General features: G+C 52.5%; 9 protein-coding genes across 9 annotated transcripts, besides 1 other annotated feature; 2 read left to right on the top strand and 7 right to left on the bottom strand.

The window, feature by feature from the left end:
* Positions 1 to 2,318: 2,318 nt before the first annotated feature.
* Positions 2,319 to 4,019, bottom strand: LPMP_352100 (chaperonin HSP60, mitochondrial precursor; the record flags this gene model as incomplete). The annotated part of the gene is made up of 1 exon (XM_010704845.1): positions 2,319 to 4,019. One exon carries the CDS (start codon positions 4,017 to 4,019, stop codon positions 2,319 to 2,321), a length of 1,701 nt encoding a protein of 566 aa, XP_010703147.1.
* A 646-nt stretch (positions 4,020 to 4,665) lies between these two features.
* On the bottom strand, positions 4,666 to 5,523 carry LPMP_352090 (hypothetical protein; the record flags this gene model as incomplete). Its single annotated transcript, XM_010704844.1, has 1 exon — positions 4,666 to 5,523. The coding sequence occupies one exon, from the start codon at positions 5,521 to 5,523 to the stop codon at positions 4,666 to 4,668; it is 858 nt and encodes a 285-aa protein (XP_010703146.1).
* A 1,327-nt stretch (positions 5,524 to 6,850) lies between these two features.
* LPMP_352080 (hypothetical protein) lies at positions 6,851 to 10,675 on the bottom strand (the record flags this gene model as incomplete). The annotated part of the gene is made up of 1 exon (XM_010704843.1): positions 6,851 to 10,675. The coding sequence occupies one exon, from the start codon at positions 10,673 to 10,675 to the stop codon at positions 6,851 to 6,853; it is 3,825 nt and encodes a 1,274-aa protein (XP_010703145.1).
* A 322-nt stretch (positions 10,676 to 10,997) lies between these two features.
* Positions 10,998 to 11,551: a repeat region.
* Positions 11,552 to 14,770: 3,219 nt separating this feature from the next.
* On the bottom strand, positions 14,771 to 15,070 carry LPMP_352070 (hypothetical protein; the record flags this gene model as incomplete). Its single annotated transcript, XM_010704842.1, has 1 exon — positions 14,771 to 15,070. One exon carries the CDS (start codon positions 15,068 to 15,070, stop codon positions 14,771 to 14,773), a length of 300 nt encoding a protein of 99 aa, XP_010703144.1.
* Positions 15,071 to 15,670: 600 nt separating this feature from the next.
* Positions 15,671 to 16,873, bottom strand: LPMP_352060 (serine/threonine protein phosphatase 2B catalytic subunit A2, putative; the record flags this gene model as incomplete). Its single annotated transcript, XM_010704841.1, has 1 exon — positions 15,671 to 16,873. One exon carries the CDS (start codon positions 16,871 to 16,873, stop codon positions 15,671 to 15,673), a length of 1,203 nt encoding a protein of 400 aa, XP_010703143.1.
* Positions 16,874 to 17,284: 411 nt separating this feature from the next.
* Positions 17,285 to 18,178, bottom strand: LPMP_352050 (alpha-ketoglutarate-dependent dioxygenase AlkB-like, putative; the record flags this gene model as incomplete). The annotated part of the gene is made up of 1 exon (XM_010704840.1): positions 17,285 to 18,178. One exon carries the CDS (start codon positions 18,176 to 18,178, stop codon positions 17,285 to 17,287), a length of 894 nt encoding a protein of 297 aa, XP_010703142.1.
* A 616-nt stretch (positions 18,179 to 18,794) lies between these two features.
* PMM (phosphomannomutase, putative) lies at positions 18,795 to 19,538 on the bottom strand (the record flags this gene model as incomplete). The annotated part of the gene is made up of 1 exon (XM_010704839.1): positions 18,795 to 19,538. The coding sequence occupies one exon, from the start codon at positions 19,536 to 19,538 to the stop codon at positions 18,795 to 18,797; it is 744 nt and encodes a 247-aa protein (XP_010703141.1).
* A 1,013-nt stretch (positions 19,539 to 20,551) lies between these two features.
* LPMP_352030 (hypothetical protein) lies at positions 20,552 to 21,667 on the top strand (the record flags this gene model as incomplete). The annotated part of the gene is made up of 1 exon (XM_010704838.1): positions 20,552 to 21,667. One exon carries the CDS (start codon positions 20,552 to 20,554, stop codon positions 21,665 to 21,667), a length of 1,116 nt encoding a protein of 371 aa, XP_010703140.1.
* Positions 21,668 to 23,243: 1,576 nt separating this feature from the next.
* On the top strand, positions 23,244 to 26,288 carry LPMP_352020 (mismatch repair protein MSH8, putative; the record flags this gene model as incomplete). Its single annotated transcript, XM_010704837.1, has 1 exon — positions 23,244 to 26,288. The coding sequence occupies one exon, from the start codon at positions 23,244 to 23,246 to the stop codon at positions 26,286 to 26,288; it is 3,045 nt and encodes a 1,014-aa protein (XP_010703139.1).
* Between the last annotated feature and the right edge of the window lie 644 nt (positions 26,289 to 26,932).

Below are 26,932 nucleotides of genomic sequence, written 5' to 3'. Positions count from 1 at the left end.
CGAAGAGCCAAAACAGAGCAAAGCAAAAAAAAAAAATACACAGGTCTGTAAAGAGGTGAAGATGTTACGTTTCTTTTTTTTTTTGGGTCTTCCTTCGTTGTTTTTCTCGTCTCGCTGTCGCCGTATCAGGCACCGAATAGACTACGTGCGAAAGAAAACCCCTGCAAATCCTTCACGTGAAATGGCGGAGGAGATTCAGAGTTGATAGAGGAGAGGAGAAAGAGAGGGGGGAGGGGGGACGGCCGCTTATAGATAATGAGTAAAATGATGCTTGGCTTTTAGTGGTTGTTTTCGTTGCTTTTCGCTAGAGAGGCGTAGGAATCTGTGCGTGGACGTGGGCGTTGCATTCGAGCACATGAAGAGCGAGAGCACCATGATGATGCGGGGGCGGGGGCGGGAGGGGGCGGTTGAAGGTGAAAGGAGGGTGAAATGAGCACGATGTATGTGTGCGTATGTGTGTGTGATCGAAGGAGGAGGAGGAGGGCGATTAAGAGAGAGAGAGAGAGCGGCGTTGGAAAAGTAGAGAGAGGACGTAGAGGAGATGAAGAGGCGACATGTGCTGCCGTTCGCTGTTCTGCTAGGTCTTGCAAAGCAAACAGGCGCAAAGGATGGCATATGGTGACGCACAGCAACACAACGCGCTACACGTTCCAGTGTGTGTAACTCGTCCTACTAGCAGTAGCCACTCACACCTCTTTAAGGAGTACCTGGCACCCCATGCAAGTGGTGCGACAAGGAAGCCTGCAGCATAGTTCGCGCAGATCGAGTGATGGACACCATGTTTTGCTTTCTTCGGTCAACTCATAAATACCCCTTCCCTTTTGGCAGTAGCGTTCGTGACGGATGCGTCGACTCGAAATGATTCCACACAAGCAAGCAGGAAAGTGGTGGACAACAGAGAAACCCACAAAACGGAAAGGGCAAACGTGGGCCAGTACAGGGAGTGAGAAGCTGGAGCCCTTCCATGTGCGCTTCCCATTTTGCCATACGTTAGCGTTGCTACCTTGTGCACATCATCGACTTTCCATGAACATCCACTGACACGCCCCCACGTCAAGTACACACCACCCGTACCCGCATATACTTGAACTTTCGCTTTTAGGGGTAGTTAAGAGGGTGTGGAGTGGGGAGGGGAGGGGAGGGGGAGGTTAGCGAGACATGGAGAAAAGCAAATCGCGTTTTTTTCTGTATCTCTGTCAGTTAAGTATCGCCTGCTGTGAAAAGAAAGATCGAAGCAACCACACAGTAACATGAAGAACAACTTGTCGAGGTGGAGAGTGAGGAAAAGGGAATATTTCCTAAGCGTCCCCCCTTTCCCCCTTTTGCTTTACGTTCCTTTCACAATCGCCCCCCTCGGCATCCACATTCCCTCTTCACATGCAAGCACAGCGTCGGTTTGTCTGCATAAATCACAACTCCACCCTCTGTTCTACTCTCTCGCTCTTGGTGTTAATGCGCTATGAGACAATGTAAGAAGATGAATTTAGCAACCCCTTCATCAGTGCCGCCCGCCGTCATACTTACACCTCCTTTCTCCGTACTGTGCTTTAGGGCGTCCTGAGGAGAGAGTGAGCGACCAGCTTGGCTGGGAGAAGCTGGTGAGGGGCAAGAAAGGAATGTCAGGCGGGCGGAGGGACATCCTTTGCAGACTGTCTCTCTCACCCCCCACCCCCGTTACATCTTCAGGCAGTGCATATCTGTGTCACCTAGCCAGAGGGACGAGAGGTTATATGCCACGGCAACCGCACCCAACGCGCGAAACGCCAACCAACACACGAACAAGACACGGCAATATCAGTGAGAACAAGCGTTGCGAATGCACACACGCACACGTATGCACTGGAACATACAGAAAGGAAAGGGGAGAGGGAGAGAGGGGTCACCACAAAGGCATCTTCTCTGCAACATCTTCCTCTTCCTTCTGCTCACCTCATTTTCGTCACCCTCCGCCATCGTCTGGTTCCCCTCCCATCCCCCTCCCCCCACCTGCCCGTCCCACAACGGCGGAATTCGGCAGCGGAGGGAGGGAGGGAGGGGGGGGACAAAGAAGATAGGATGGCAGAGGGAGGAGGGAAGAGGGTGGAAAGTTGGTGGCGGCGCAACGACATGAGTGGTGATTCGCAGTAAATCCAAACAAACTAAAAAAAATGTGAGGAAAAAGGAAAGAAAATGTGCCTTCGAGCACACAAACACACACACACACACACAGACGTGGATGCGAAGAAAAGCGAACGAAGGGGTGAGAGATGTCAGAGTGATGACTAAATAAAAGTGGCAGTTAGCCACACCGCGATCACAACTCCGGGCAAACTCGGCTTCTAGTAGCTGCCGAACAGCTCCTCGTCCTCCTCCACCTCAGCCGCAGGAGCCCTCTTACCATTCTTCTTAGACTCCTTTGGCGCCTCAACAACAGCAGCCTCGGCCGTCATCATCAGGCTCGCCACAGACGTCGCATCACTGATGGCCACACGCACGACGCGGGTGGGGTCGATGATGCCAGCCTCGAACATGTTCACGTACTTGTCGTTCTGCGCATCGTAGCCGGTGCTCTCCTCAGCGGCCTCCAGCACCTTCTCCACAACCACCGCACCCTCCTTGCCAGCGTTCGCGGCAATCTTCATCGCCGGCAGGCGGATGGCATTGCGCACGATGTTCACACCCGTGCGCTGATCGCGTGTGAGAGAAGAGTCATTGGCGAGAGCCTCCAGCTTCTTGCTGGCACGCAGCAGAGCCGTGCCACCGCCGGCCACAATACCCTCCTGCACTGCAGCGCGAGTGGAGCACAGGGCATCCACGACGTCAATTCGGTCCTTCTTCTCGTTCACCTCCACCTCTGACCCGCCGCCCACCTTGATGACGGCTACGCCGCCGCTCAGCTTCGCCAGGCGCTCTTTCAGCTTGTCACGGCTGTAGTCACTCGTCTCGTTACAGATGAGCTCGCGGAGGAGGTCAACACGCTCCTTCACCGCCGTCGCATCGCCGCCGCCGTTCAGCAGCACCGTGTCGTCCTTCGTCACTGTCACCTTCTTGACAGAGCCGAGGATGGAAGGGTCGAAGTTCTCGGAATCCAACTCGAGTCCCGTGCCCTCATCGCCAACGAGCTGTGCGCCAGTGAAGATGGACATATCTTGAAGAATGGCTGTCTTGTTGTCACCGAAGCCCGGCGCCTTGACGCAGCACACCTTTAGCTTGCCCTGCAGCTTGTTGAAGATCAGCGTCGTCAGCGCCTCGCTCTCCACATCGTCGGCGATGATCAGAAGGGGGCGGCCGCTGCGCACGACGTGGTTGAGAGCAGGAAGCAAGCTGTGAATGTTCTGGATCTTCTTGGCGTTCATAAGCACCAGTGCATCCTCGAGTTCGGACTTCTGCGCCTTGGCATCCGTCACGAAGTACGGGCTCACGTACCCACGGTCCACGCTCATGCCCTCCACAACCTCCAGCTCAGTGGCCATGGTCTTGCCGTCCTGTGCCGTGATGACACCGTCGCGACCGACCTTCTCCATTGCCTGACCAATCATCTTGCCGATCTCCTCATCGCCATTGGCCGAGATGGTGGCCACTTGCACAATGTCCTCCTCTCCCTTGATCGGGCGACTCTGCTGGGCAACACTCTTCAGGATCACATCCACAGCACGGTCCATGCCGCGCTTCATGTCGATCGGGTTCGTACCCTGTGAAATAGACTTGAGGCCCTCGCTGAAGATGCTGTCCACAAGCACCGCAGAGGTTGTGGTGCCATCACCAGCCAGGTCGTTTGTCTTGTTGCACACCTGGCGTACCAGCTGGGCACCCATGTTCTCGAAGGGGTCCTTAAACTCGATCGCCTTGGCAACGGTCACACCATCCTTCGTGATCTTCGGCGCACCATAGGCCTGCTCGATGATCACGTTGCGACCCTTCGGCCCAAGCGTCGTCGCCACTGCAGCAACAGCGCGAGTGACGCCCTTCTGCATGGAGCGGCGTGCCTTGTCGCCGAAGCGCACATCCTTGCCGGCAAGACGCACAGCAGAGCGGAACATCTTCCTCGTCGAATGCTCGATATGTCGGTCTTGATGGATTTCGGTTACTTCAGTGCGAAGAGCGAGAAGGAAGAAAAAGATGAGCGGTTATGCGCTTGTTAAGGGAAAGAGCGCAGCGCTGAGAAGAGTAACCGGAGTCCTTTTTGTTCGGTCTTGGTTGAGGGTGGAGGAGAATGGTGCAGCGGTACTCGATCCTCGGTACATCGGTGATCCAAACCGCAGTAGCAGCAGGGCATGCGTGCGAGTATAGATGTATACAAATGTGCATGTGAGAGAGAACAACGGAGAGGGGTGGTAGTAGAAAAAATAGCGAGTTGAACCGAATGACAGTGCATGGCGTGGGCTCTAACGCCTCGAGTAGAGAAGAAAAACGAGAATGGAAAAAGGCCGACGCGTACCTCCGCAAGGCAGAGCACACATCGCAGCACCCAGCGCTCATGTGTATGCACACGGCGGTACACACTTGCTGCTTGCAGTTCGTCCCTCACTGTTGTTTGTTGTTGATCATGGCTTCGTTTGCGGGGATGACAGCTTCTCGAAGGAAGCGCTCTTGTACATGGATACCGAAGCAGACACAGAAAAACAGGCAGACAGACAGAGACGTGCGTCGAGGAGGAGGCGTAGTGCCGGCTGCCTGAATATATATTTACTTGAGAGACTTCGCCCTTCCATCGTAGTAGTCGATCATCGCCTGTCTGTCGCCTTCGGGCAGAAGCGCGTAGCCGTGCAGCAGCACCACCAACGGAACCAGCACGAACCCCGTAGGTTCAGGGCGATCCTTCTCCACCGGCTCCAGTGATGGCCCTTTCACAACGCTGAACCCAGGCTGGCACACCTGCTTAATAAAAAGGCGGCACTGGGCGACCAAGTAGTTGTGCTGGTCCCTCTCTTGAAGGTGCCGGTTGAGTTCTGACTGTGTCGACTGAAGTGTGGACTGTGTCTGCTTGAGCTTTTCCTCCAAACTGCGCTGCTGACTCGCAAAGCTCTGACGCAGCGTCTCCAGCTCGGTGTGAAGTAGGTCAGCCTCTTCGTTATGGTCATCGGCCGAGTTGGCAGAGAGCTGAGTGGCAAGCGCTGCTCTTGCAGCCTCCAGTTCGCGCAGAAGCGCAACGCGCTGTGTGTCCCACTCGGCCTTGTCACACCCATGTGCCTGTTCAACGGCGCGCTCTTTCACCGACTGAGCCTGAACCTCGCTGAGAAGCTGCTTGATGGCGCCACTGAGCTCGTGACAAAGGAGTCGCTCCCGGCTAGCCTGGCTGGATTGTACGTTATGCAGACGAGCCTCACACTCGTGAAAAAGTACCAGCCACTCTGCCTGCTGCTGTTGATACTCCTTTTTCTGTCGGCGATTCGCGTTCGCCATGGCCTTGAGGTTCGCCGTCGCCTTTTCCAGCTGACGTCGCAGCTGCTGCAACTGCGCCGCATCGTGTGAGCCATTTGGGGTGGAACTAGTGCTGTTGCGCAGCCGCACCGGTGGCACGTCCACAGCCACCTCCTCTCCCATCTGCACGCCCTCGATTTCAAGCGACAGATGGGATCTAGAGTCACGGGGTGCGTCAGCTAGTGTTAGAATAGTGTTGCCACGAGCAAGACCCCGGTAGTCAGTGCCGTATGCAGGCCGGTACGGTATTAAGGAGTGAGGGGGCGCCGTTTCTAGTTGGTCTTTCGCAAGAGCAGCAGCGATACTGGCATTGTGAGCACGAGTCCTCGCCGCGAGTCGAATGGGCTGACTACCGTTGCCAATGTGTGAATGCACTGAAGGTCCCGGTAACCCTGCTGCTGCTGCGGTGGAAGGGGCCGTCGAGGAGACAGGTGCCAAAGCCCCGGACTGAGCAGGAAACAGTGCGTTGTGGTTCACAAACAGACGCCCACTGCGCGACGTCTTGGTGGCCTGCACGGACGGCGGAGCCGCTTTCGACAACGCTGGTGTGTTAACGTGCCCACCGTTCTCCGCTGCTCCACTGCGTTGTGCAGAGGAAGGGGCATCAGTCGACGTGACGCGCTGATCTGATGATACGGAGGCGCAGCCACCGTTGCTCGCATCGCACCAGCGAGGAAGCGCAGGATACATGGAGGAGAAAAGGCTACGGCAGGAGAGAAAAACCGGTGACAGCCAATGTGCTGAGGCTGCGCTGCTCTGCCGCAACTCTCACCCCGCAAGAGGTGAGTGTAGCCCCCACAAGAGAAAATTGCAGGCCACGAGGAAGGGGGAACAGAAGGGGAGAGACGCTCATAGATGCGGACTCACGTGTACAGACAAGCAAGATAAGCGAAGGAGGAGCGTGGAAAGGAGACAAGAGGATGAGAGAACGCAGAAGTCTGTCGGATGCTGGTGCGTACACAGAAAGGAAATGGCAAGTACGGCATCCACTAATTACCTGATTGACATCGCTGAATAACGTACACCCTAGCGGAAGCACGGCGCCACTGTGCACAGAGACACAGTCACCAAACCCCCTCTCTTGCTGCACACGCACACACACACACACACACACCTCCATAAATACGCTGTGAGTGTCTTTGGAGGTGGGGGTGCAGCCTCTTTTTCTCTCGTTGTTTCACACTCTCCAGCCGCCTGTTTAGCTTAGCCGCTACTTACCGTTGGGTAGCGAAGGGGATACTCGTAATGCGGATGCTCTGGTAAGAGAACGAAAGGAAAAGTGGGATGAAGATGTGACGATGCGAACGGTGAACGTTAGTGCCCGTTAAAACAGCGCAGCAGAAAAAGGGTGGGAGAGGCGGACGGAGGAGAAAGTGCCGAGGGACTTATTTGTCTTCACCACATTTCCCCTCCCCCAGCACCGCGTGAGCAGAAACAGAGTAGGTCATCCTCAGGTCGCTGAAGAATCACATGCACCGATCTCTGCGCAGGAAGTTAAGAAGGACATCAGTGTTTGAACCTCTTGCACAGTAAAAAACGATGCTACTTCACTGCCATGCGTCTGCAGCCACGGTAGCATCAGTGCACCAATTGGACGCAACAACCGTTGTCGATCTGACCTCTCATGGGGAGAGTATCCATTGATGACCGGCGCCTCCGACTGCCGAGCGTCACCTTGAGCCTCGTCGTCGGAGCTGTCCACCTCCTCTTCCCACATATCCTCTTCCTCATGATCACCGTCGGCGATATCCTCGCGGAAAAGCTCGTTGCTGTTGTCATCATCCTCGTCCGACGGGGAAGTGCTCGTATCAATCCCGATTCTTGGCGTCGTGGTGTCACCAGCTGCTTGACATGCGCGACAAAGAAGAGAAGCAGGAGCCGCCAGCAACGTCAGTAGACCTCGGCCGACGCCAACAAACACCCCGGCGTACAATGGCAGCGACGTTTCTACCGACGCCCCGGAGGTGAGCGAAGACAATATGGCCCGACGCGTTGCTGCAACTGAGTCTTTTTTGACGCCTTTACGCTGCGCCGTACGCAAACCCTTCTCGCTTGCAGCGAGTTCCTCAGGCAGCCGCCAGCGGCACGTCACCGGCTGCTGCGCTAATTGTTGTGCTTCTTCTGACGCCAGCATCGGTGGTGATGACTGAGATAAGCATGAGAGCATCTTGAGCAGCCCCTCGCATGAGACAAAGGTGGTGCGCAAATTCGAGAAGTGCTCCACTTGCGGTAGCCAGCGGCTCATCGTCTCCACGAGCGACCCTCCTTGTGCCAGCGTTCGCAGCAGAGCCGCAGGATGAAGCGCCATCAAGGTGGCCAGAGGAGCCAGCAACTGCTGCGCAACAGTGTCCGTGCGCACCATAGAAAGCCGGTGCACCGTAGCGTGGATGACATGGATGAGCTCCGCCTCAGAGAAGCTGGGGGACCTCTGCATGATGGCCACGAGGGCATCACCCATGTCCATCAGCGATGCCTCATTGCGGCGGTCATCAAGCGTGCGAAGGACAAAGGCGACGATGACGGTGGAGAAGGGGTAGGCCGCGCGAGGGGCGTCCACAACGAGCGCGGCGGTACTGACGACTCCGGGGAGGGCACCTTCGGCGACAGCAGCGCCACTAGTCATGGCGGCCTCCATGGTTGCAACGACAACGCGCACCTGCACTGACTGTACCGCAAGACAGCGCCGCAGCAGAGCAGCAAGGCAGCCGCTTAATGCGCCAAGGATCGCCGACTCCTCGGCGGACAAGAGGAGCTGACACAGACTGTCTAGTATCATCGTAGCAGCGCCATTCGCCACTTCGTCCGACGAATACTCAAAGAAGTACTTCAGCAGATGCAAAAAGTACGGAACAGCACACAGCTCTGCTGTAGACTCCGCATAGCCACTGAGGACATTGTTGACCCACGGCAGCTCCCGTAGCAAAAGCGATGCACCGCTTTGGTCGTCGCGCACGACGTGGCGCAGCAACCTCAGCACAACATCCGCGAGGTTAGGGTCGCTGACGTTACGGCGCCAGCAGTTCATCACCGTCTGTGGGAGAGAGCTAGACATGAGTGGAGCTGCAGCCGCAGTGCTTGCGCTGCCGTGATGCGATTGACGGCCCTTTTTCTGTGCGGCACACGCCACCTTGAGGAGATCCGCCAACTGCTCCACCGTATTGTACAATGCGTCATCAGTGAGGCCTGCCTTGGGAGAAAGAAGCGCTAGTAGCGAAACCTGCCATGCAACAAAGTGCTGCGCAAGCAGCACATCGGACCAGTACGGCAGCGTGCCGTGCAGAAACCGGCAGAGGAGCACTGCGACCAGTGGCGTGCATGAGGATGACGATGCTGCTACAGCCTCCTTTGACGTTCCGGTGAAAAGAGATAATGCATGGGTGCTGTCCGCGACAACAGTGGCCATAAAGCTCTCCGCTGCCGTTGCAGTGTTCGTTGCCGCGGCGGCGTCTGCGGAGGCGGTGGGTGCGGTGGCAGCGAGCGTCGCGTGAGCGAGTCGCACGATGGCGGTGAGCAGCATGAGCGACCGCGCTATCAAGCCAGGGTGCACTGTAGCACTTGCCACGTCATTGCTCCACAAGTGCGTAGCGAGTGGAGTGAAGTCGACTGCACCGCACTCACGCAACTCCTTCGCACGGCGCTTCAGCACGACCTCCATGAAGAAAAGGGCTGCCTCTCGCTGCTGCTGCGATGGAGTGAGAATAACCGTGCCATCGTAGGCGAGTGAAGGCTGTTCACTACTGCATTCCCTGTCGTCGTTGTCTGTGATGGCTGCCAAGAGACACTCATGCAAATCCTCCAAAGAGGCGTGCAGGAAGAGCGGGCCAAGAGCTGCTATGCTGTCTGTGTAGAGCTGCGCGACGGTGTCACGGGTTGTCCACCTCACTCCGTCCTCGCGCTCCTCTTCCTCGCGCAAAAACGAATTCGGGTCGTGAAGCCACGCCTCCACATCGGCAGGCGAGAGGACGGCGTAGGTCAGGAGCAGCTTGTAGTACTGTAGTCCGCATTGGTGGCCCACAACATCCACTAAGCCGACCTTGAGAAATGGCAGCAAAGCTGCGTCTCGAAAAAGGGACCAGCTCTGTGTGGCGTGCCGGCGCACCACCGCTGCCCAGGTATACGACAAAGTGTCCTCATTGGGTTCGCCGCCGCCACTCCCTGCGTGTGGCCACCCAGTCCACTCAGCGCTTGCCGCAACACTGTATGCCTCCTCACCACCGTCGCCGCATAACGCGGCACGATAGCAAGCTGCGTCAGCTTCTAGTGACTGCAGCAGTACTTGCAAGAGCTGCGCCGAAATACATCGCTTGTACCACCCACTCAACTGCAGCACACTCGACACGTATTCGAGCACAGCCAGCGACGCTGTGGCAAGGTTGGCAGCGAGCGCCTCTGCAGATGGAAGGGTGTCTGTGGAGGACGAGGTTGCGCCGATGCACACTGACAGCCAGTGTGCGCATGGGGTGCACATAAAAGGCTGTAGGAGCGGATAGGCTGAGAGGAAGTGGTGCTTGAGCTCAGCAGGGAAGCGCTTCCGTCCATTGAACGCAAATTGCCATTCATAGAGAGCTGTCAGGGTTTGAGCAATGAGGGTCAAGAGAGAGCAGCGCGCGTAGACCTCCGGCGAATCTGCCGCGAGCGCAGAGGAGTCGGGCAATGACATGCTCAGCGCAGCTGCTGCGCTGGTGCACAAGATTTCGAAGAGAGGCGGTGCACAGCTCAAAAGCAGCTCAGCACACCATGCATGCATCACCTCTGGCATTGGCTCCTCGAACATGGTTCGCAACAGCCACACATGGCTGAAAACCGACAGCAGCCCGCTGGCGTCAGCGTTTCGATACTGGCCAAAGACACCAAGAAGCTGCGCTATAATAGCACCAGTCGTAGCCTCGCCGGCGGCTGGTGTCGCGGTGGGTGAAGCCCACAAGACGACAAGCCGCCGCACAGTTTTGCACACCGCCGAGGACCACTGCCGCATCACCGCTGTAGCACCACCAGGTAAGGCAGCAATGTCACTCAGGTCCGAAAGGAGCGAAGAAACGACCTGTTCAAGCTCCTCGGCACTATTCGACGCCATCACACTGCGCTTTAGAACAGACAGAGCGACTAAACCAACAGCGTGTGAGGACTGACTGCTCATAAGCGTTCGGCAGTAGCGAGCAAGAGAGAAGCAGAACCCGGGCACCTCTCGGCTCCGCCGCTCCAGTTCTGCCTCCGCCACAGCGCGCTGGACATTGTCAGGGGTAAGAATCTGCGACACTAAGAAGTCCAGAGACATGGCGTTCCTTCGAAGTCCCCTGTATGACTTGTGTCACGACGTTTCCCTTGAGTGATGTTGCTGCTGTCGAGCAGCGAAGCAGCAAAGGAAGAGAACTATAAATGGGGGGGGGGGAAGGGGAGGTGACATGGAATAGGCGATGGTAGCAGCGTGAGCACATCTTAACAGGGAGATCAGTGGAAAGCAGAGCAGCCAAAGCAACGGCTACATAATCAACCGTCGTATACGGAAGCACCTCCAGTAGGTCACCCTTCTTGAGGGTACAAGCCTGACTGGTCGCAGAGACACCAGCGGAACTGTTGGAAGTGTTGCCTTTGGTACCCCTTGATAACGGGGGACGCCACCACCAATGGCACCAGGGTGCAGTGTCCACTCTGTGGGGAGGCCTAGCAGCCCCTGTCTCTGCCAGTGCCAAGTTGCTTCTGGTGATGAGAGGGTCAGGCAGCAATGACGTAGGAAAGTCCGTGCGATTTCGTCGCTGCTGATGTCGGCGGGCCTGTCCTAGACTGCGTGGCGTCGAACCGACCTGCAGCACTGCACACGTGTGTATCATGCACATGCTAGGCTAGGTGCCAGCGTGACTCGAACGTATCTCACCCGGCCCTCGCTGCCCACTGGTGTGGGGCGCCTGCACTACTGCGCGCGATGCACCAGGTGGCGACCGGCCCAATGGGAGCGGCTGCGAGGCGATGTGGGGAGCGGGTGGACAGAACTCGAGGCAGGGGCCGTGCTCCGATGACCGAGTCGGCGCGGTGCTGTACCTCGCGTGTCTACGGCCGCTTCACGCCGCGCGACGGACCTGTGAGTAGCCGGAGGCAGAGTGGAGTTGAGCCCATGTTGTATGGCAGAGAGTGGCCACGCTGGTGATGAAAAAAAGAACCGTTGGTCTCGGTCTTCATCTCTAATTCTTTGGAAGTGCATCCGGCTTGTAAACAGTGAAAACAAACAAACAAAGGCCGCTCTTTGTCATTCATTGCTCATCCCTGGTGCAGATGTGGAAGGGTATTTTTATGTGCATGTGCTTGTGAATGTAAAGCAAAGAGATGAGAATCACAGGAAGCATATCTTCTTCTGTTTACCTCCTACCCGCAGTTCCTTTCCTTCTCCTTCCTCAGCCGTATGAGTTCAGAGAGAAGTCTCACGGAGAGGGAGGTGATGAAAAAGTTATCTGTGCTGGCCTTGCGAGCTCTCAGGCCTGTTCAGCAGAGAGCTCTGATGCTGCACAGGCTCCAGCGAGGGCTTCGCCTGGTTTTCGCTCCACCAGTGCCAGGCATCGGCAAAAAATCAGGGATTACTTCCCACACAATCCACAAAGCGTAGCTGCTCGAGCGCCACCTCCTCCCGTCCCACCCTCAAAGTCATCCGGTGTAGCTCAGGGCGCTCTCACAAGCGGTTCGGGGGTGTTCACCTCAGCATTATCGGCCGATGCAAGGGTAAGCGCTGATCTAGGGTGCATCTGCATCAGATCTACCGCCGTCAACGGCGGGATCTTAGAGCTAATTTACACAATGGCATGCTACAGTAGCGTTGGCGACTCTTGAAAAAAGTTCTCAACCATGCCAGCACCTATTCCCTTTGGATGTAGCGCATCACGGCAGGGGCGTCTTTAGGAGGTAAAGGCGCGGCCCACGTGTCAAAAGCCTCTCCCACTCACGCGCGAAACGAGTCCACAGAAGCAATCGTGGGTTAAATCACCTCGTTCTATGGAAAGATGTCCCACGTGATGGCCGTGGCCCCAGTGCCAAAGAACGACAAGGTGCTTTGCTGCGGGATCGGGGGCTGCAGAGGTGAGGTGGCAGATGACCCTTGCTGCTGCTGCTGTGTGTGCTGTAGTAGCTACGTCTCACCGTCATTGTCACTGCTCTCCATGCGCCACCGTGCACGCACCATGTTGCCATGCGCATTAATGGCCATGTACCAGAGGGAGGGGTACTTCTCGAGCGTCGTGAACACAGTCTGTGTTGAGGAGAAAGGACATAGGAACTCGACGTGGCTCTTCTGTCACACATATCCATCCCCTGGTCCCCACCCAGCAACCTTGGGCGAGCTTGGTGCCCCGTTCACAGGCGTCTGGAAGCCAATAGCATACAGCCCCCGTGCTTTGAGAGGCTTGTACCGGGCTACGTATTCAGTTTCACCGGAGAGCCCATTCGCCCACGGCAGCGTCCCGCAGCTGTCTAGAAAAGCTGCGGAAAATTTGACTCAGTTCCGCGAGGGCAGTTTGGAGTTCTGCTATCCCCTGGAACATGAGGAACTGTGTGCACGGCTTGAGTTGGCAGCACAACAGCAGCCTTGCGTGATACCCGCATGCTTCTCCAAGCGCCAGGGTGGCGTTATGGTGTGACACCAGCACCGAATTGCACCTCTCCCCTGTGGTACCACACCAATGAGCCGTGCGGATCATGTAACTTGTCACTCCAGGTGACCAATGCACCCCCGCAGTCTCTTGCCGGTGACATCAATGTCTTTCAGGATGGCAAGAAGGCGATCCATATTCATGATGAAAAAGTACACCCGCCACATTCACGCGTCAGCAGCTTCTTCACGAGCAGCTGGTAGAGCCCCACCATAGTGCGCTTTGCCTCGTTGTCGTTGCCTTTTGCCGATTCGATGCGACGCTGAAAGTTCACTGTTCCGGATAGCCAGTGCATACCAAACGACTTGAGCTGGAGCACCTACGAGACGGGCAGCACGCCGAGCAAGATCGGAGCTCTTGTTGCCAGCGAGATTCACTTCTGGAAACGCGACCACAGCAATGCCAAAGTAGTCGCCAAAGTGCTCGCGCACAAATCAAACAAAGCCCACAGCGTGCGGAAAGGCAGAGACAGAGAAAGACGAAGACACGGTAGCGATTGGTGCCAAGGACGTGGAGGTGGTTGCATTGACCTCCTCCCTTGGGGTGCCGTGAGAACCTGCGGCTGTGGTTCTGGGCCCAACGCCAATATCCCCATTGCAGGACGTAGTGGTGGAGCCTGCCGTAGGAGCGCTTCTTCTCACGAGGAGGTTGCGCACACCCTTCGCTTTGAGGAGTCTCAGCCACTTAAGCACTTCGAGCTTACTCGTGTACCCTGTTAGGTTCACCTGAAAGTTGACAGACAGCAGCGACTGGCACACTGAGGCGACCTCGATGAAGGTCTCTGCGGTTCGGCCATCATTGCCCCACGTTATACTGCAGAAGAGCGGATCAAGCGCGGACAGACGCTCAACTATGTCGTACAGCGCAACAGCGCCAAACTCCGTTGTAGGGACGACACATTCAAAACTGACGAAATGGCAGCTATTCTCCACTGCCTGCCTGATGGCGTCCAGGGTCCTTACCATCGTGTGCGCGCTAACTGGAGGACACAAAGAGTCCCTCTTACAACTTTCTGAGTTGCGTTGCGTTTGTGAAAGAGAAGAGGATGCATTTCCTGTGACGGAGTCAGTTGAGCTCGATTTTTATTGGGAGCACACTCCAAACGGCAACGGTAACACACAGGCAGCATCACGCAAGCAGTATTGCATTCAGCTTGCAATGCGGTCGCGCTGCACGGTAAGATCACAAGATGCGAGTTCGTGCGCTACTGAAAGTCGCGCACGGGCACATTCGGCGCCTTTGCACTGGTGGAGCTCTAGCAGGTGTGGGAAAGTCGACGAGACGTAGGCAGTGACGGTGAGTGCGTGCAGAGACTGTTGGGGAGTGGGAGCAAGATAGTGAGGTCAACGGTGCACGCAGTATGGAAGACACCGTTGCAATATACCCCCCTACAGGCATGCCTTTGGGCTGACGACAAGTAGAGGTCGAGAGCTGCTCTTCCTCACTGCTTTGTATAATCCCGCTTTTAAGGCGATGAGGGCAGGAAAAACACAAGACAGCCGCTGTGGGGCGCTGCCGTTGGGGCAGGTCAACCAGTTACCGATGTACCGATCAGTTTGAAAAGGGGTGCCTGAGAAAACAAAAGAGTTCCATGCTAGAGTAAAAGCAGAAGGGACACACAGACGAAAACAGCACCCGAAGGGTCAGTACAAGTTCCGGTGTGAACGGACGTGCCGAAACCTCACTAAAGAGCGGAAGATGCAACTCCACTTCAACCTCGTCAGCAGAACTCACCGCGACTACTGCCTTCTTTCACTTTCGAGGTATAGAAGCAACTCCTCCAACGGACGGTCGGGCTTCTTTTTCAGGAGGTGCTGCACCAGTCCTTCCAAAAATTCGTCCAAATGTTGGCACTGCACGTACTGTTTGTCGAGATACGCTTGCCACCGATAATCAAGCAGCCTCAGTTGCTCGTTGGAGTTGTCCAGAGCTAAGCTGGCAGCAAGCAGCTCACTGATATAGTTCGTTTCGGGTGGTATCATCTGGTTCTCAATAGCGTGGTTGATGCGCCACTGCAGCACCTCAACGCTTTCTACCATGGCGAACGACCGGAAACGTAGCACTCTTTTCTCAGCTCGATAAGTGCGAGAGGAGCCTTTGCCAAAGCACAGAAGTGTGACTAAAGACGGTAGGCGACAGGCTTGAGAGTGAGAAGGCAAGCGAAGAGAAGAAAAAGAATAAGTTGAGAAAAGGAGCGAGAGGAAGGTAAAGGGAAAAACTGAAGCGCATGCAGCACATGCTTTATACGCTGTCACCGTTGACTTCTTCCTTCTTACGTGTCAACTACATCGAAATAAGGTGAATCTGCTGGCTCTGCTGCTCAGACCAAACGGACCAGTTGGTTTAATTGAGGGGAACCATGCCAATTAGATGACGTAACACATGCTGCTTGTTCGTGTTCAAAGTACTCGAAAAACAAAATGGTCGTGTTGGGTGGTCCACATTTTTCAAGAGGACTAAGGTGACATGCAAACTGAAAGTAAAAGCGAGAAAAACCCAAGCGGCTACAGTTACAGGAAAGAGCACCAAAAGCAAAGGAAGGAAAAAGGAGTCCCCTTCCTCATGAAACAGAGACTCCAGCATCCAGTACGCCGTCATGCACGTCTCTGTGCGCTAAGAAATGTGGCACTGCTATTGTTTTAAATGATTGGTGTGATATCGCCGCTGCTCGAGCCCTTTTCAGAACTGTCCACACCCATTGGGTCATAATCAGAGCCCGACAGGAGGGTCAGGAAGATGGACATTAGGTTGCTTTCCAAGAACGGTAGAGACCACGAAAATGCATTTCGCCCTTGCAGCATACATGGATGAGGCGAGGGCTCAAATTGCTTGAAGCAAATAGTCTCCTGTGAAACCACTAAAACTGAGCCTTTGTTGCCGAAACTAGAGCAATAATTTGGTGCCGAAAATATGGAAATTATGCAAGGAAACAGATGGTTCGGGTGCGGGCGATATAGCTTAAAGCCGAGCTCTTGAACCTCGTGAGCTCGAATGATGCAGAGGAGGTTGTTCGCTGATACAAAACGTTTTGCACAAGCGAAATTGAACACGTAGCTCAGGCCTCGCTGTTTGTTTGGGATGAAGAGTGCTCGTGTCTCAAACAAGCCGAGTCGTGGAATATATGTCTCGCCTGAAGACTCCTCAGCATTGTTGTACAGCTGATTGCCGGTGTCCCAATCCGGCTCAGACCACACCATATCACACATTGCCCCTCGCGTTGGAATGTGACGGAAGCGATGAATTAGCGCAATGTCATCTACATGCGACACGTCTGGGGACAGTCCTGAGTGAACGCAGAAAAACTTTTTTCGGACTATTGCCGCCAGTGGCAAACAGTTAAACGCAGACAGTAGCTGCGGTAACAAAGCGCTAGAGTACTTGAGCTGACACTCCTTGCCAAGTTGAAGAACGTCTGCCATGAATTTGGATTCATTGCTTCCTCGGATCAGAAAAAGCGACTGCGGGTGAGCTACTTTCGCTGCCAGTAGGAAAAGAAGGCACTCCAAGTTGAACCCGCCATTGCCGATGTAGTTGCCAAGAAAAAGGTACTTAGTCACGCCCAAGGAGCCACAAGCAGCGAAGATCTCTACCAAATCGTAGTATTGACCTTGAATATCCCCGACGACAACAACAGTGTCGCCAATAGAAAGTACATTCGGTTCTGTGCGAAGAACAAGTGCCGCCTGCTGAGCAATTTCCGTTGCGTGCTCGAGTCTAAGCGGTTCACCACAGAGAAACTGCAGCATGATACTCTCTAGTGACACTTTGTCATTCTTCAGCGATAGGCTGCGCTCTACAGGCGTTCCATTGAGGATACGATCCACTACACCGGAGCACTTCATATTGGGTAGACTAATAAGGTGCGCAATATTATACGTGCAAAAAAAAAAAGGGAGGAAAAGAAACGCAGAACTGTGCTCTTGGTGTACACGTTGAACAGTTGTTATTAAAAGTGAAAGGAACGAAAAAGTGGGAGCAAAGAGAAAGAGCCCATTAGATATAAGACCTACGTTAACAGAGGAGAGAATGGTCAAAAGCTCAGTATTTCGAAGGGAAACGCATCGCTTTCAAATGCACTTATCGCAATAGTGCACGAGCTCCTCAAAAAAAAAAATTAAGCTGTTTCTGCCAAGTAACGCAAGTATTCCTGGAGAGGTACATAAAGAGAGAGAGAGAGAGGGAGAGAGCCATAATCACGTAGGCATTCCCTTTTTTCCCTTGACTGCTTGTTTAGTAGCCAGCTTTCCAGCAAGTTACACAAAAGTCGAAGCAGCAGAAAGCACCACTTCCGAAGTTCCTGCGTCAGCGAGTATTTCATCGGACAACTCTCGGAACGTCAGAGAAATTCGTCGCCCCCGAACGTGTTCAGGCCGGATACCATGCATCCACTTGTAGCGACAGTTGCCAGACATAAGGAAAAACGAGCGGCGCGGCAAGTAGACATCACAGCACACACCATCCGGTTCCACAAACGTCACTACACATGGCTCGTTCAGGTTCAAGCCAGCAATACGGTCTCCCCACAGCCACGTGTCATCTATGTGGGGATCGAAGTTGCTCATCTTCCCCTCCACATACTCCAGGGCGGATACCTCCGCAATTCTGTATGCCCTACCGGTGAAGTTTTCCGTCGTTGATGAGATGGTAGCACAGACTGGCTCGAGCGCAAGCGGCATCGCTGGTATTTCGGCAGGTCTAACCTTCTTTTTTTTAAAGTTACGCTTCGGTCCGTAGTCCTGCTTGCGCCGTCCGCTTTGCGACTCCTTCCAGGGAGGAAACGGATGTGAATTATCCAGGTAGTAAATCAGTGCTGTCTCTTCCTCTTCAGTAAGCACATCTTGAAAGACAACAAGGCCACTGATAACAACGCTGGTAGATATGGCTCCTTGGTGATCCACACATGACTTTATCGGTGCTTCAGATTTGAATATCGTCATGCATTCAATACAATAGCTAAGAGTGCTTTTCCCGATGATAGCAAAAGAGCACGAAGAAAGGCGGTCATTATGCCACTGTTTTTCAATAACAGAGCTTGCGCTCGAGAGAAATACAGATCCACTAAAGAGTTGCTGCACCCTTAATGTATCACGACACTTAGCGCAGAAGCGGATACCTGAGCAGACGCATGGTGAAGAATGCTCCTCCATACTGGTGGTTCAGTGCTAGTTGCACCAGATCAAAAACAAGGCTATGAATGTTTGTCAAAAATAGTGGTTTAAAGAGAGTGTGAAGTCGATGGCACGAGTACTGCGATAGCGTGGCATATGAAAGTGAGCAAGTCACTTCACCAAAACGAGGAGCCATAGAGCAAGCTGCAAAAAAGACAAAACAGAAGCACAGCTCCATGCTGATGGTCTTCCTTCTCATAGATAGACCACAAGAGTCTGGCGCCAGAATACAGGGAAACGAATGCGCTTTATAACAGAAGTTTTTCTTTCATCGTTGATGTCATTCATAATTGAAAACTGCAGATGTGAAACGAGGCATAAAAGGTGAGCAATCACCTAACTCACTTCCTTTAGTAGCTCATGCTTTCTCATATGCTAGGGGTTTCGAAAAAAAAAAAAAAGAGTAGAAATGTAGATGGCAGTAGATAGCAAAAAAAAAGGCACACTGCATTACCTCGAGGGTAAAAATGATTTGCATGATAGACTCCCGCAAAGCGAAAGCAGTACAAAAAAGGGAAATATTTTCCTTCTTTTTCGGAGAAATCCGCTTTGTGGAAACTAAGTACTAGATGACTATATTCGATAGTAGAGACATTCAATGCGACTCTTTGATGAGTGCCTCAAGAATCGCAATCGTATCATGGTACGTCTTCACAGAGTGGCCGACTGTGCGACTATCGCAGAAAATCTCGTAATCGTTGCCGCCCTCTGAGGTCTTGTCGCCAAAAAAGTGGATGTTTTTAAACTCCTCCTCGACAAACTGCAGGCAATATGTCTTATCCCACCCCTTGGGGAAGACATCGAAACTGATCTGACCACCAATAGAGTAGGTGAGCTGGTATTCAGGGAACGCTTTCTTGAGATCGGCTATCATCAATTCACGGACGTGATGCACCTTGTCATACTGCTCAAACTCGTCCCGCTCCTGCTGTGAGCAGTTGCGGCCAATAGGAGACACGTTGAGCATGCCGTTGCGGAATTCCACAAAGGTGCCACGTTGCACTGGAATGCTGAGATCGGCAATGAGGTGCAAGCACTTCTTCACGAATGCCATCACCTTGTCATTCCCAAGAGCCTTCAGCAGGCTGTTGCGGTGGAATTCCTTGCCATTCTTGAAGGCCAACAGACCGTTCTCGGAAAAGACGTAGTCAAAGTCCTCCAGGATTGACTCGCCCAGCTGCTCCTTCTGCTTCACAAAGTCGGAGCCACCGACGACGCCAAGCTTGAAGCCAGCTGCACGAGCCTTCGATAGTGCCTCCTTCATGTCGTTGGTTTCCGGATTGCGCGGCGGCGTGAGAGTACCATCGACGTCGAAGAGAAGAATAGTTTTGGCGGCCATTTTCTTTTCTTTACGTTGTTGCGCTTTGGGAAAGGAAATCGGGCTTTTCAAAAGAAAAACAGCAGAACTTGTCCCCTTTGATCAGTATGTCAGGCAAAGTAGAAAATTGAGGATAAGCATTCTTGGATGGATGATTGCGAAGACACCATAACTAATATCCAGAGATGAGGGAGAGGAGAAAGAGGCGAAGTTTATGTCGATGCAGTGGCAGTTCGGTTTGCGTGCGCGAGTCCCCCTACTGAAAAAGTATTTCCAATATGGAGTAGTCTCTGTTCGAGCACAGAAGGTGGTCAGAGGAGCTCAAAAGCCGGGAGGAGCAAGGGAAATTCACGTAGTGCTTTGCGAGAAGATGAGGCTTCACACACGCTGTAGAGGACAGAGAACGCGTCAGCTTATAAGTTGCGAAAGTTTGACTCTCCAGTGCGTAAAAGGTGTAGCCTCCCCGAGAGGGTTTTAGAAAGCTTTAGCCAGGGTGTCCAAAACATGTGAAAGAGTTTGGCAGCACTTCCTGCTCATTCGCTTCTTGAATTACCTCCAAATGAAATCCTCTGATCAGAGCCTCCCTTCTCCACTCACTGGAGTAAGCTTCTCAGCCCGGAAGGATTCGGGGAGGGAGGGCGCAAAGTGCAACAAAGACTCCTATTGAAATGGGACTTGAGTGCAGAGAAAAAAAAAGGGGGGGGCTTCGCGTTCGAAACGCCTGGCCCCCGATTCAGCACGCACTGCTGCTCTTTTTTCCTTCCTGGCTTTCACCTTCCCCTCAACGTCCTTGAGGGTTGCAAGGCGAATAATACCTGCACACCGCAGATCAAGCTGAGCTCCTTTTGTTTTCTTGCCTCTGGTGACGACGACAGCATGTGACATCTGTGAAGCTCATAGTCGTTTCTTTGTCGATCCCGACATGAAAGAAAAAAAGATGAGTCGAAGAAATGTACATTAGCAAGCTCTAAACAAAATGATCTAATCTGTTTGCCGGAGATAGCCGAGTTCGGGTATCTCTCGCTTAAAGCACCATGACGCAAAGTAAAAGTGCAGTCGACGTAGAAGAAGAATTGACTCAGACAATACAGACGATGGAGTTTCATAGCGTGCTCGTCTTTTCTCGTTCTTATTCTCCTCCCCCAACAAACGATATCTGTCTTTTCATTCATACAGATCTTGCGCCAATGGGTCATTCATTTAACACTCAATGGCCAGGTAGCGATGGCAATAAATGCGTCGATTACAACGCAACAGAGGACGCGAAGGTCTATGGCGTGCCGCTTGAGTTACCATCTCCTGAAATCGTAGGCGTAGACGACTCTGAGAAGAATATGTTGGTTCTCAATGCGAAGCTCGCCGCTCGCTTGGCTGATGCTTTACCGTCGTCCTGCAAGTGTGCCACGTTTTCGGAGGTTGCAAAATGGTACCTATTGTATAGTAGCTATTTGAATGGCAAGTCTTTTCAGAGACTTGTACAACGCATTACATCAAGGGGACCCACAATAATAGTGATTAAAGTGAAAGACAGCCCGCGTGTACTTGGCGCCTTCTGTGAAAGTGACTGGTTAACTGTCACACAGCGAGAAAAAAATGCTAAAAGAGCAGCTGCAGCATCCACACGGGCTGTTCGTGAGGGCCAAAAGCAGCGCACCGCTACTGCGCCATTAAATCAGAACAAAGCTTTTTTTGGGAACATGAACTGCTTCGTGTTCCGCGCACACGCTGACGGCATTGATAATGTTAGTACTGAAGGAGAGATTTACCATTCTCATTCGTCCTCAAATTCTAATTTTATGTACCTGTTCGACACCCACCCACACGAGGAAAAGATTGGTATCGGTATGGGTGGGCAGCCGGGTTACTTCGGGTGGTTTATCGACCGCTGGTTGGAGAATGGAACTTCGTATGGCTCACGCTGCACAACGTTTCAAAGTCCTCGACTTTCCTCTACCGAATCATGGGTCGTCGAATCTGTGGAAGTGTACGCGGTCAAAAAAGATATTGTGGAGCAGTTGTTGAGGACCGGTAACGAGTGCGCTAGCGGTGTCTCGTGTATCGATTGCAACCCCGACAGTAAGGCCGACCAGATGCTGTTAGAACTGAATGGAAACCATGAGTTCAATCGCTGGGATCGAACGGAGTGTTAAGGTTGGTGGGTCATGTGGCGCTTCGCGTGCTTCGTTTTTTCATAAGGTGTGCGCAAAGTTTGCTGAGAGCATATGCACGGTGACAGACCGCTTTTTTCCTTTTTTTTGCGAGTGGGCACATAAAGTCACCCATTTTTCTTTATTTTTTTTTATTTTGCAGTATTTTAAGTGGAGCCTTGTGAAACGGAAAATTTTCTTTGTTTCTAAAGGTATTTTCTTGGGCTCCTTCACAATGTTGCTTATTTTATCATTTATTTTTGATGGATACCAGCTGACAAAAAGGGTTGACTAATGGCTGTGCGAAGGTGAGGTTTTTTCTTTTTGGAGGCTTTGAAAATCTTTTTTTGTTGCTGTCATAACAGAATGTTTTTTTTTTGTATGTTACTGGTATTTTCATGTCACTGCGGGTAATATTAGACAGAGACAAAAAGAAGAGACACGCGAAGCATTTATATACTGAAGATGCACTCTGATGGATGAGAGCTGCTGCAGGATTCGTTCTTGTTGTTATGCAACACTAGCTAGATGCGCTGACTTCTTTTTCTTCTCTGAGATATAAGCACACATATGATTAACTGACTGCTTGTTCTGCACTGATGTTTTGCACTACAACGCTTCCTGATGGCTATATACAGCGCATCATTTTTATTTTTCACTCAAGTATTATTGGTGAATATAAAGGAGGAAGTTCGTTTTTTACTAATTTAGAAGGATAAATGTTATTTCACTGCTTTCCATCAAAATGTTTTGGCTGATTTTTCTTCATGACAAAGGATACTTAGTTCCCCTACACTCGAGTGTAGTAATGTCGATGACCTGAACTACAAGAAAAATGAAATGCATAAGTGTTGGGATGTCTCAAATTTTATTTGCCTTCTGCTTGCTAACTTTTTTCTTTCGGAAGTACATTTGTGCATCAGCATATGCAAGCGACTCTCAACAGCTTCATGCTTCTTCGGAGTGCCGACTTCTTTCTATCTGTTCTGCGTTTCTGCGGAACCTGTCACTTAATTAGCATGCTGTTTTTGTGCTAAGGGGAAAGAAGCAAGCAAATACTCTCTCTTTAGTTTTCCTCGAATAGAACTGTAATTTGACAGGAGTATGTTTACTAGAAAACCAGCAAGATTATAATGCGGTCTTTTTTTTTTGCTTTGCTGTGGGAGTTTTTCCCAGTCAGTCGGCATTGTGCGTACATGCAAAATATTAAGTATTGTTACGTGTCTTATGGTATCCTTTCTCGACGCACAACTATGTTGTTCTTGGAGAACATTACACTTACTACACACACACACACACACACACACACACGCAAAGGTAGAGAATTCGCGTGTGAATTCGTGACTGCACCCTTTTGATGGATCCTAGAGGGACAAGAAAACACTTGAGTTCTCGATTTAGGTATTCATATCGTGGAATACGAAGAAGGATGTGTAGACATGTAGCGAAATTTTTTCTCTTGGTGCTTGCGCATATCTTTGCACTCCTTTTCTTTTTTTTTCTTGAGTATTGATTTGGTACACTAATTCTGATGCTCTTACACAAGCAGAGAAAGAGGTGTTTTTCGCCCCTCTCCATAATGGCGCTTGTAGATAGTCAGGTTGATGTAAACTCGATGAGCTTCACTTATCCCTTCCTAGAAGGGATTGACCCAACAGCACCACCCTCGACTATAACGATACCACAGAAGTACCTTGATGCAATGGCCAACATGGAAAGACAGTACTGGGACATTAAGTCAAAGCACTACAACGTTGTAGTTTTCTTCAAAAAGGGCAAATTCTACGAGCTATATGACTACGACGCTGTTATTGCTAATCGTGAATTTGGCCTGAAAATGGTATTTGACACATCGAATCGTGGAAAAATGCGGCTGGCTGGCGTTCCCGAACAAAGCTACCACGAATGGGCTCGGTTGTTTGTTTTTCGTGGGTACAAAGTGGGGCGTGTTGAGCAGATGAAGGAGGGCGAAAACGAGGCTCAAGCGGCGAAGATGAAGGTTGTTCCTCGTGAACTGGTCGAGATCCTTACCCCAGGAACGTTGAAAGATCCGTCGATGCTGTCTGATCACCGGGAGGTGTTTATTGTGTCACTTGCCCCTGTTTATCGCGACGGGGAGTTTGTGATTGACGCGTTTGCGGTTGATCTGTCACGCCGTGTTGCGTATCGGTGCGCATGTGATTATCACAACCGAGCGTTCAGAACTGACTGTGACAGTATTTCCTCAGAGTTTGGTATTAAGAGAGAGAAAGAATTTCCTGGCTCTCTGAACAACTCCACCTTGCGAGCACTGAGCGCTCTTTTACTACAGTTGAACCCAAAGGAAGTGATAATACCAAGCAGCGATTGGGCTTCCAATGATGTTGAAGGGTATCAGGCTTTCAAGAGCACTTGCGACGAAATTACGAAGTGGACTGAAGGCGAAGGGTTCCCGGTAGAGCAAATCTCCAACAAGACACTGACAAGTCTGTCAATGCCTGATATAGCAACGGCAGAGGAGGTAATGGCGAGTTACTTTACATTCCTTTGTCTCACAAGCGACATTGCTATTTTCTCAGCGGCAACAGAGTACACGGCACATTTGCCTAGTGCGATTAGTGTGGACTGTGGGGTGGCGGCACCAGATGCTATGCTGGACGAGGCAGCTGGCAGAAAGTCGTCCATTATGAGTTTTGAGCGCCGCTTTGATAAGGGTCTGGTACTGGATGCCACCACTGTGAGCAACTTGGAAGTGCTAACAAATTTGCATGATGGGTCTGACAAGCATTCGTTGAATGAGTGCCTAAATCGCTGCAGCACGAACGGCGGGCGTCGCCTTTTCCGCTCCTGGCTGCTGCGGCCGTCTGCCAACGCGCGGGTCATCGCGGCACGCCAGGACACAGTACAGTTTTTGGCACGGTACAATTTGGTGCACTCTTTGAAGGAAATGGAGGTTGGCGACCAAGTCGGAGTGAAGCGATCCCGCTCTAACGAGGGGCTATCTCTTTTCTCGTTCGTAGTGTCTATCGACTTCGAGCGCTTTCTTTCGCGCTTGTCCGACATAAAACTGAACGACTCGCAAAACATCGCGTACATCGATCCCATGGTACAGTACAAGAAGAACCTTGGCATCATTCTCTCGTCCGTGCAAGCCCTAGTCGCGATGGTTGGCTGGGGCAGGCAGTTCCTCGAACGGTGTCGCGAGGTCGCGTCCGAGCAGAGCGCTGACGTTCCTGCACTTTTAGAGGAGCTTCTCGAGGAAGTTACTACTGCGGAAACCAGCACCAAACGTATCGAAGGCTTGTTCGATCGCCAGTCCGCTGAGGAGAGTGGTTTGCTGATTCCCTCGCCAGGAACGTCGAGTGTGTTTGATGCGGCAACTGCGAAGCTGAAGCATATCGAGTCAAAGCTTCATGACGTTCGACGGCAGTTGCAACAAGATGTGTTCCAAGGTGCACAAACTCATTTTGCCGATTTGGGTAAGGATTTGTTCTTGATTGAAGTTGCTGTAGCAGATGCTCCAAAGATGACACCTGCTGGGATGATAGAAAGAGCGCGTAACGCGAAGAGTGTCAAGTACGTCGTGCCTTGTATCGAAACACTTGTGGAGACTCACAAGGAGGCCACCGCCATGAAAGCCGGGGCTTTGCTTACCGTTCTGTGCAGTGTTGCGAGTCGCATCTGTGACGAGTTTCCGTGCCTCTTTTCCGCCACCCGGGCTTTATCGTATCTTGATTGTTTGCTAAGCTTGGCGCAGCTCCAGCATGCATTTCCCACGGTGTGCTATCCACAGCTTTGCACAGCGCACGAGCGCAATGTTGCTGTGGTGCGCGGGTGTGACATGATCCACCCCCTTCTCATAGCAAAGAACCCTGTGGCAAACAGTGTGAGCCTGGACGACGTTGAGGGACGCGTTTTGCTGCTTACTGGTCCGAACATGGCGGGCAAGAGCACGCTGATGCGAACCGTTGCCATAAACGTGCTCCTGGCACAGCTAGGCGGACCTGTGCTGGCTACCAAGATGGAGTTCTCCCCCATCGACCGCATTTTCACCCGTATTGGTGCGCGCGATGCCTCGCACAAAGGCCAAAGCACCCTATACGTGGAGCTCAGCGAGACTGCCGCTATCCTGCACAGTGCAAGCGCGCGCAGTCTGTGCCTTGTCGATGAGCTTGGACGAGGGACTTCGACACACGACGGCATGGCTATTGCGTACGCCACGCTGCACGCCTTGACGGCGACGAATCCTGCAGCTCCTCTCACTATTTTTTCCACCCACTACCACGCACTAGCGATGGAGCAGGCGCGCAGAGCAACACAAACTCCAACAGACACACGCGCACGTGCGGTACAGCTGGGGTACATGGATTTTGTACTCAAGTCCGAGACAGCGGCTGCCTTTTCGGACGAGAAGGCTAACGACGCGAGTTGCAGCTGCGCACAGGGCTCATGCGTGTCAAGTGTGGCGTTTCTGTACCGACTGGTGCGCGGCATTTGCTCCCGAAGCTATGGTGTGGAGGTGGCGGTGATGGCTGGTATTCCACATACGCTGGTGCAGCTGGCGAAGGCCAAGTCAGAGGCGCTGTCGCGCGAGACCGCCTTTCACGAAGATGTGCGCAGTATCGAAAAGTTCATCTGCATTTGAAAAGGAAAAGGGAACCAGCTCACAAAATCGACGATAGTTGTTCTCTGTGTTTTCCCCTTTCCTTTTCCTCTCTATCTGCAGAGTACCACTGTTGGAAATACGCGCTCCCAGATTGATCACCCCCCATAGATGTGCGCCCACACATACAAGTTTCCCTGTTTACCTTACTGATTCACAGTTCCTGTTCTTCGGTTTTGCCTTTCTGTTGGGCACAAGCTTTAGCCGTCCTCATAAAAGTGCAGATGCAGATGGATTTATTATGCTTGCCGCTCTTTCCCGCGGGAAAAAGACACGAAAAAAAAAAAGATGCGCAGCCCTCTCAGCGGTTTCTCGTTCTTATGTGTGAGTGAGTCGCGTGGTGGGGCACCTGTTCTTACTACTTGAGGCGTCCCCATGGCGCGAGGCGAGGGAGCCAAGAACCATCGGCAAAAGGCACAAATGCAGGATTTTTGAGTACCAGCCCACATTTCCCCAAAGCAAGGCCGGGTTTCCTGCTGGTGTGTGTGCGTGTGTGTGTGAGTGAGTGAGTTCACTCAAGCGATACTGCCTGCACAGTCAAAACATTTACAGTGAAAATTTAGTACCATACACCGCTCTTCCTTTTTTTTCTGTACCCTAACACGTCGCCCTCTTCCCCCCTTTCC

This window comes from Leishmania panamensis (genome assembly GCF_000755165.1).
Source record: "Leishmania panamensis strain MHOM/PA/94/PSC-1 chromosome 35 sequence".
In the NCBI taxonomy this organism is placed as follows: domain Eukaryota; phylum Euglenozoa; class Kinetoplastea; order Trypanosomatida; family Trypanosomatidae; genus Leishmania; species Leishmania panamensis.
The sequence above is the reverse complement of the archived record's forward strand: the minus strand, read 5'-3'. Positions and strand labels throughout refer to the sequence as shown.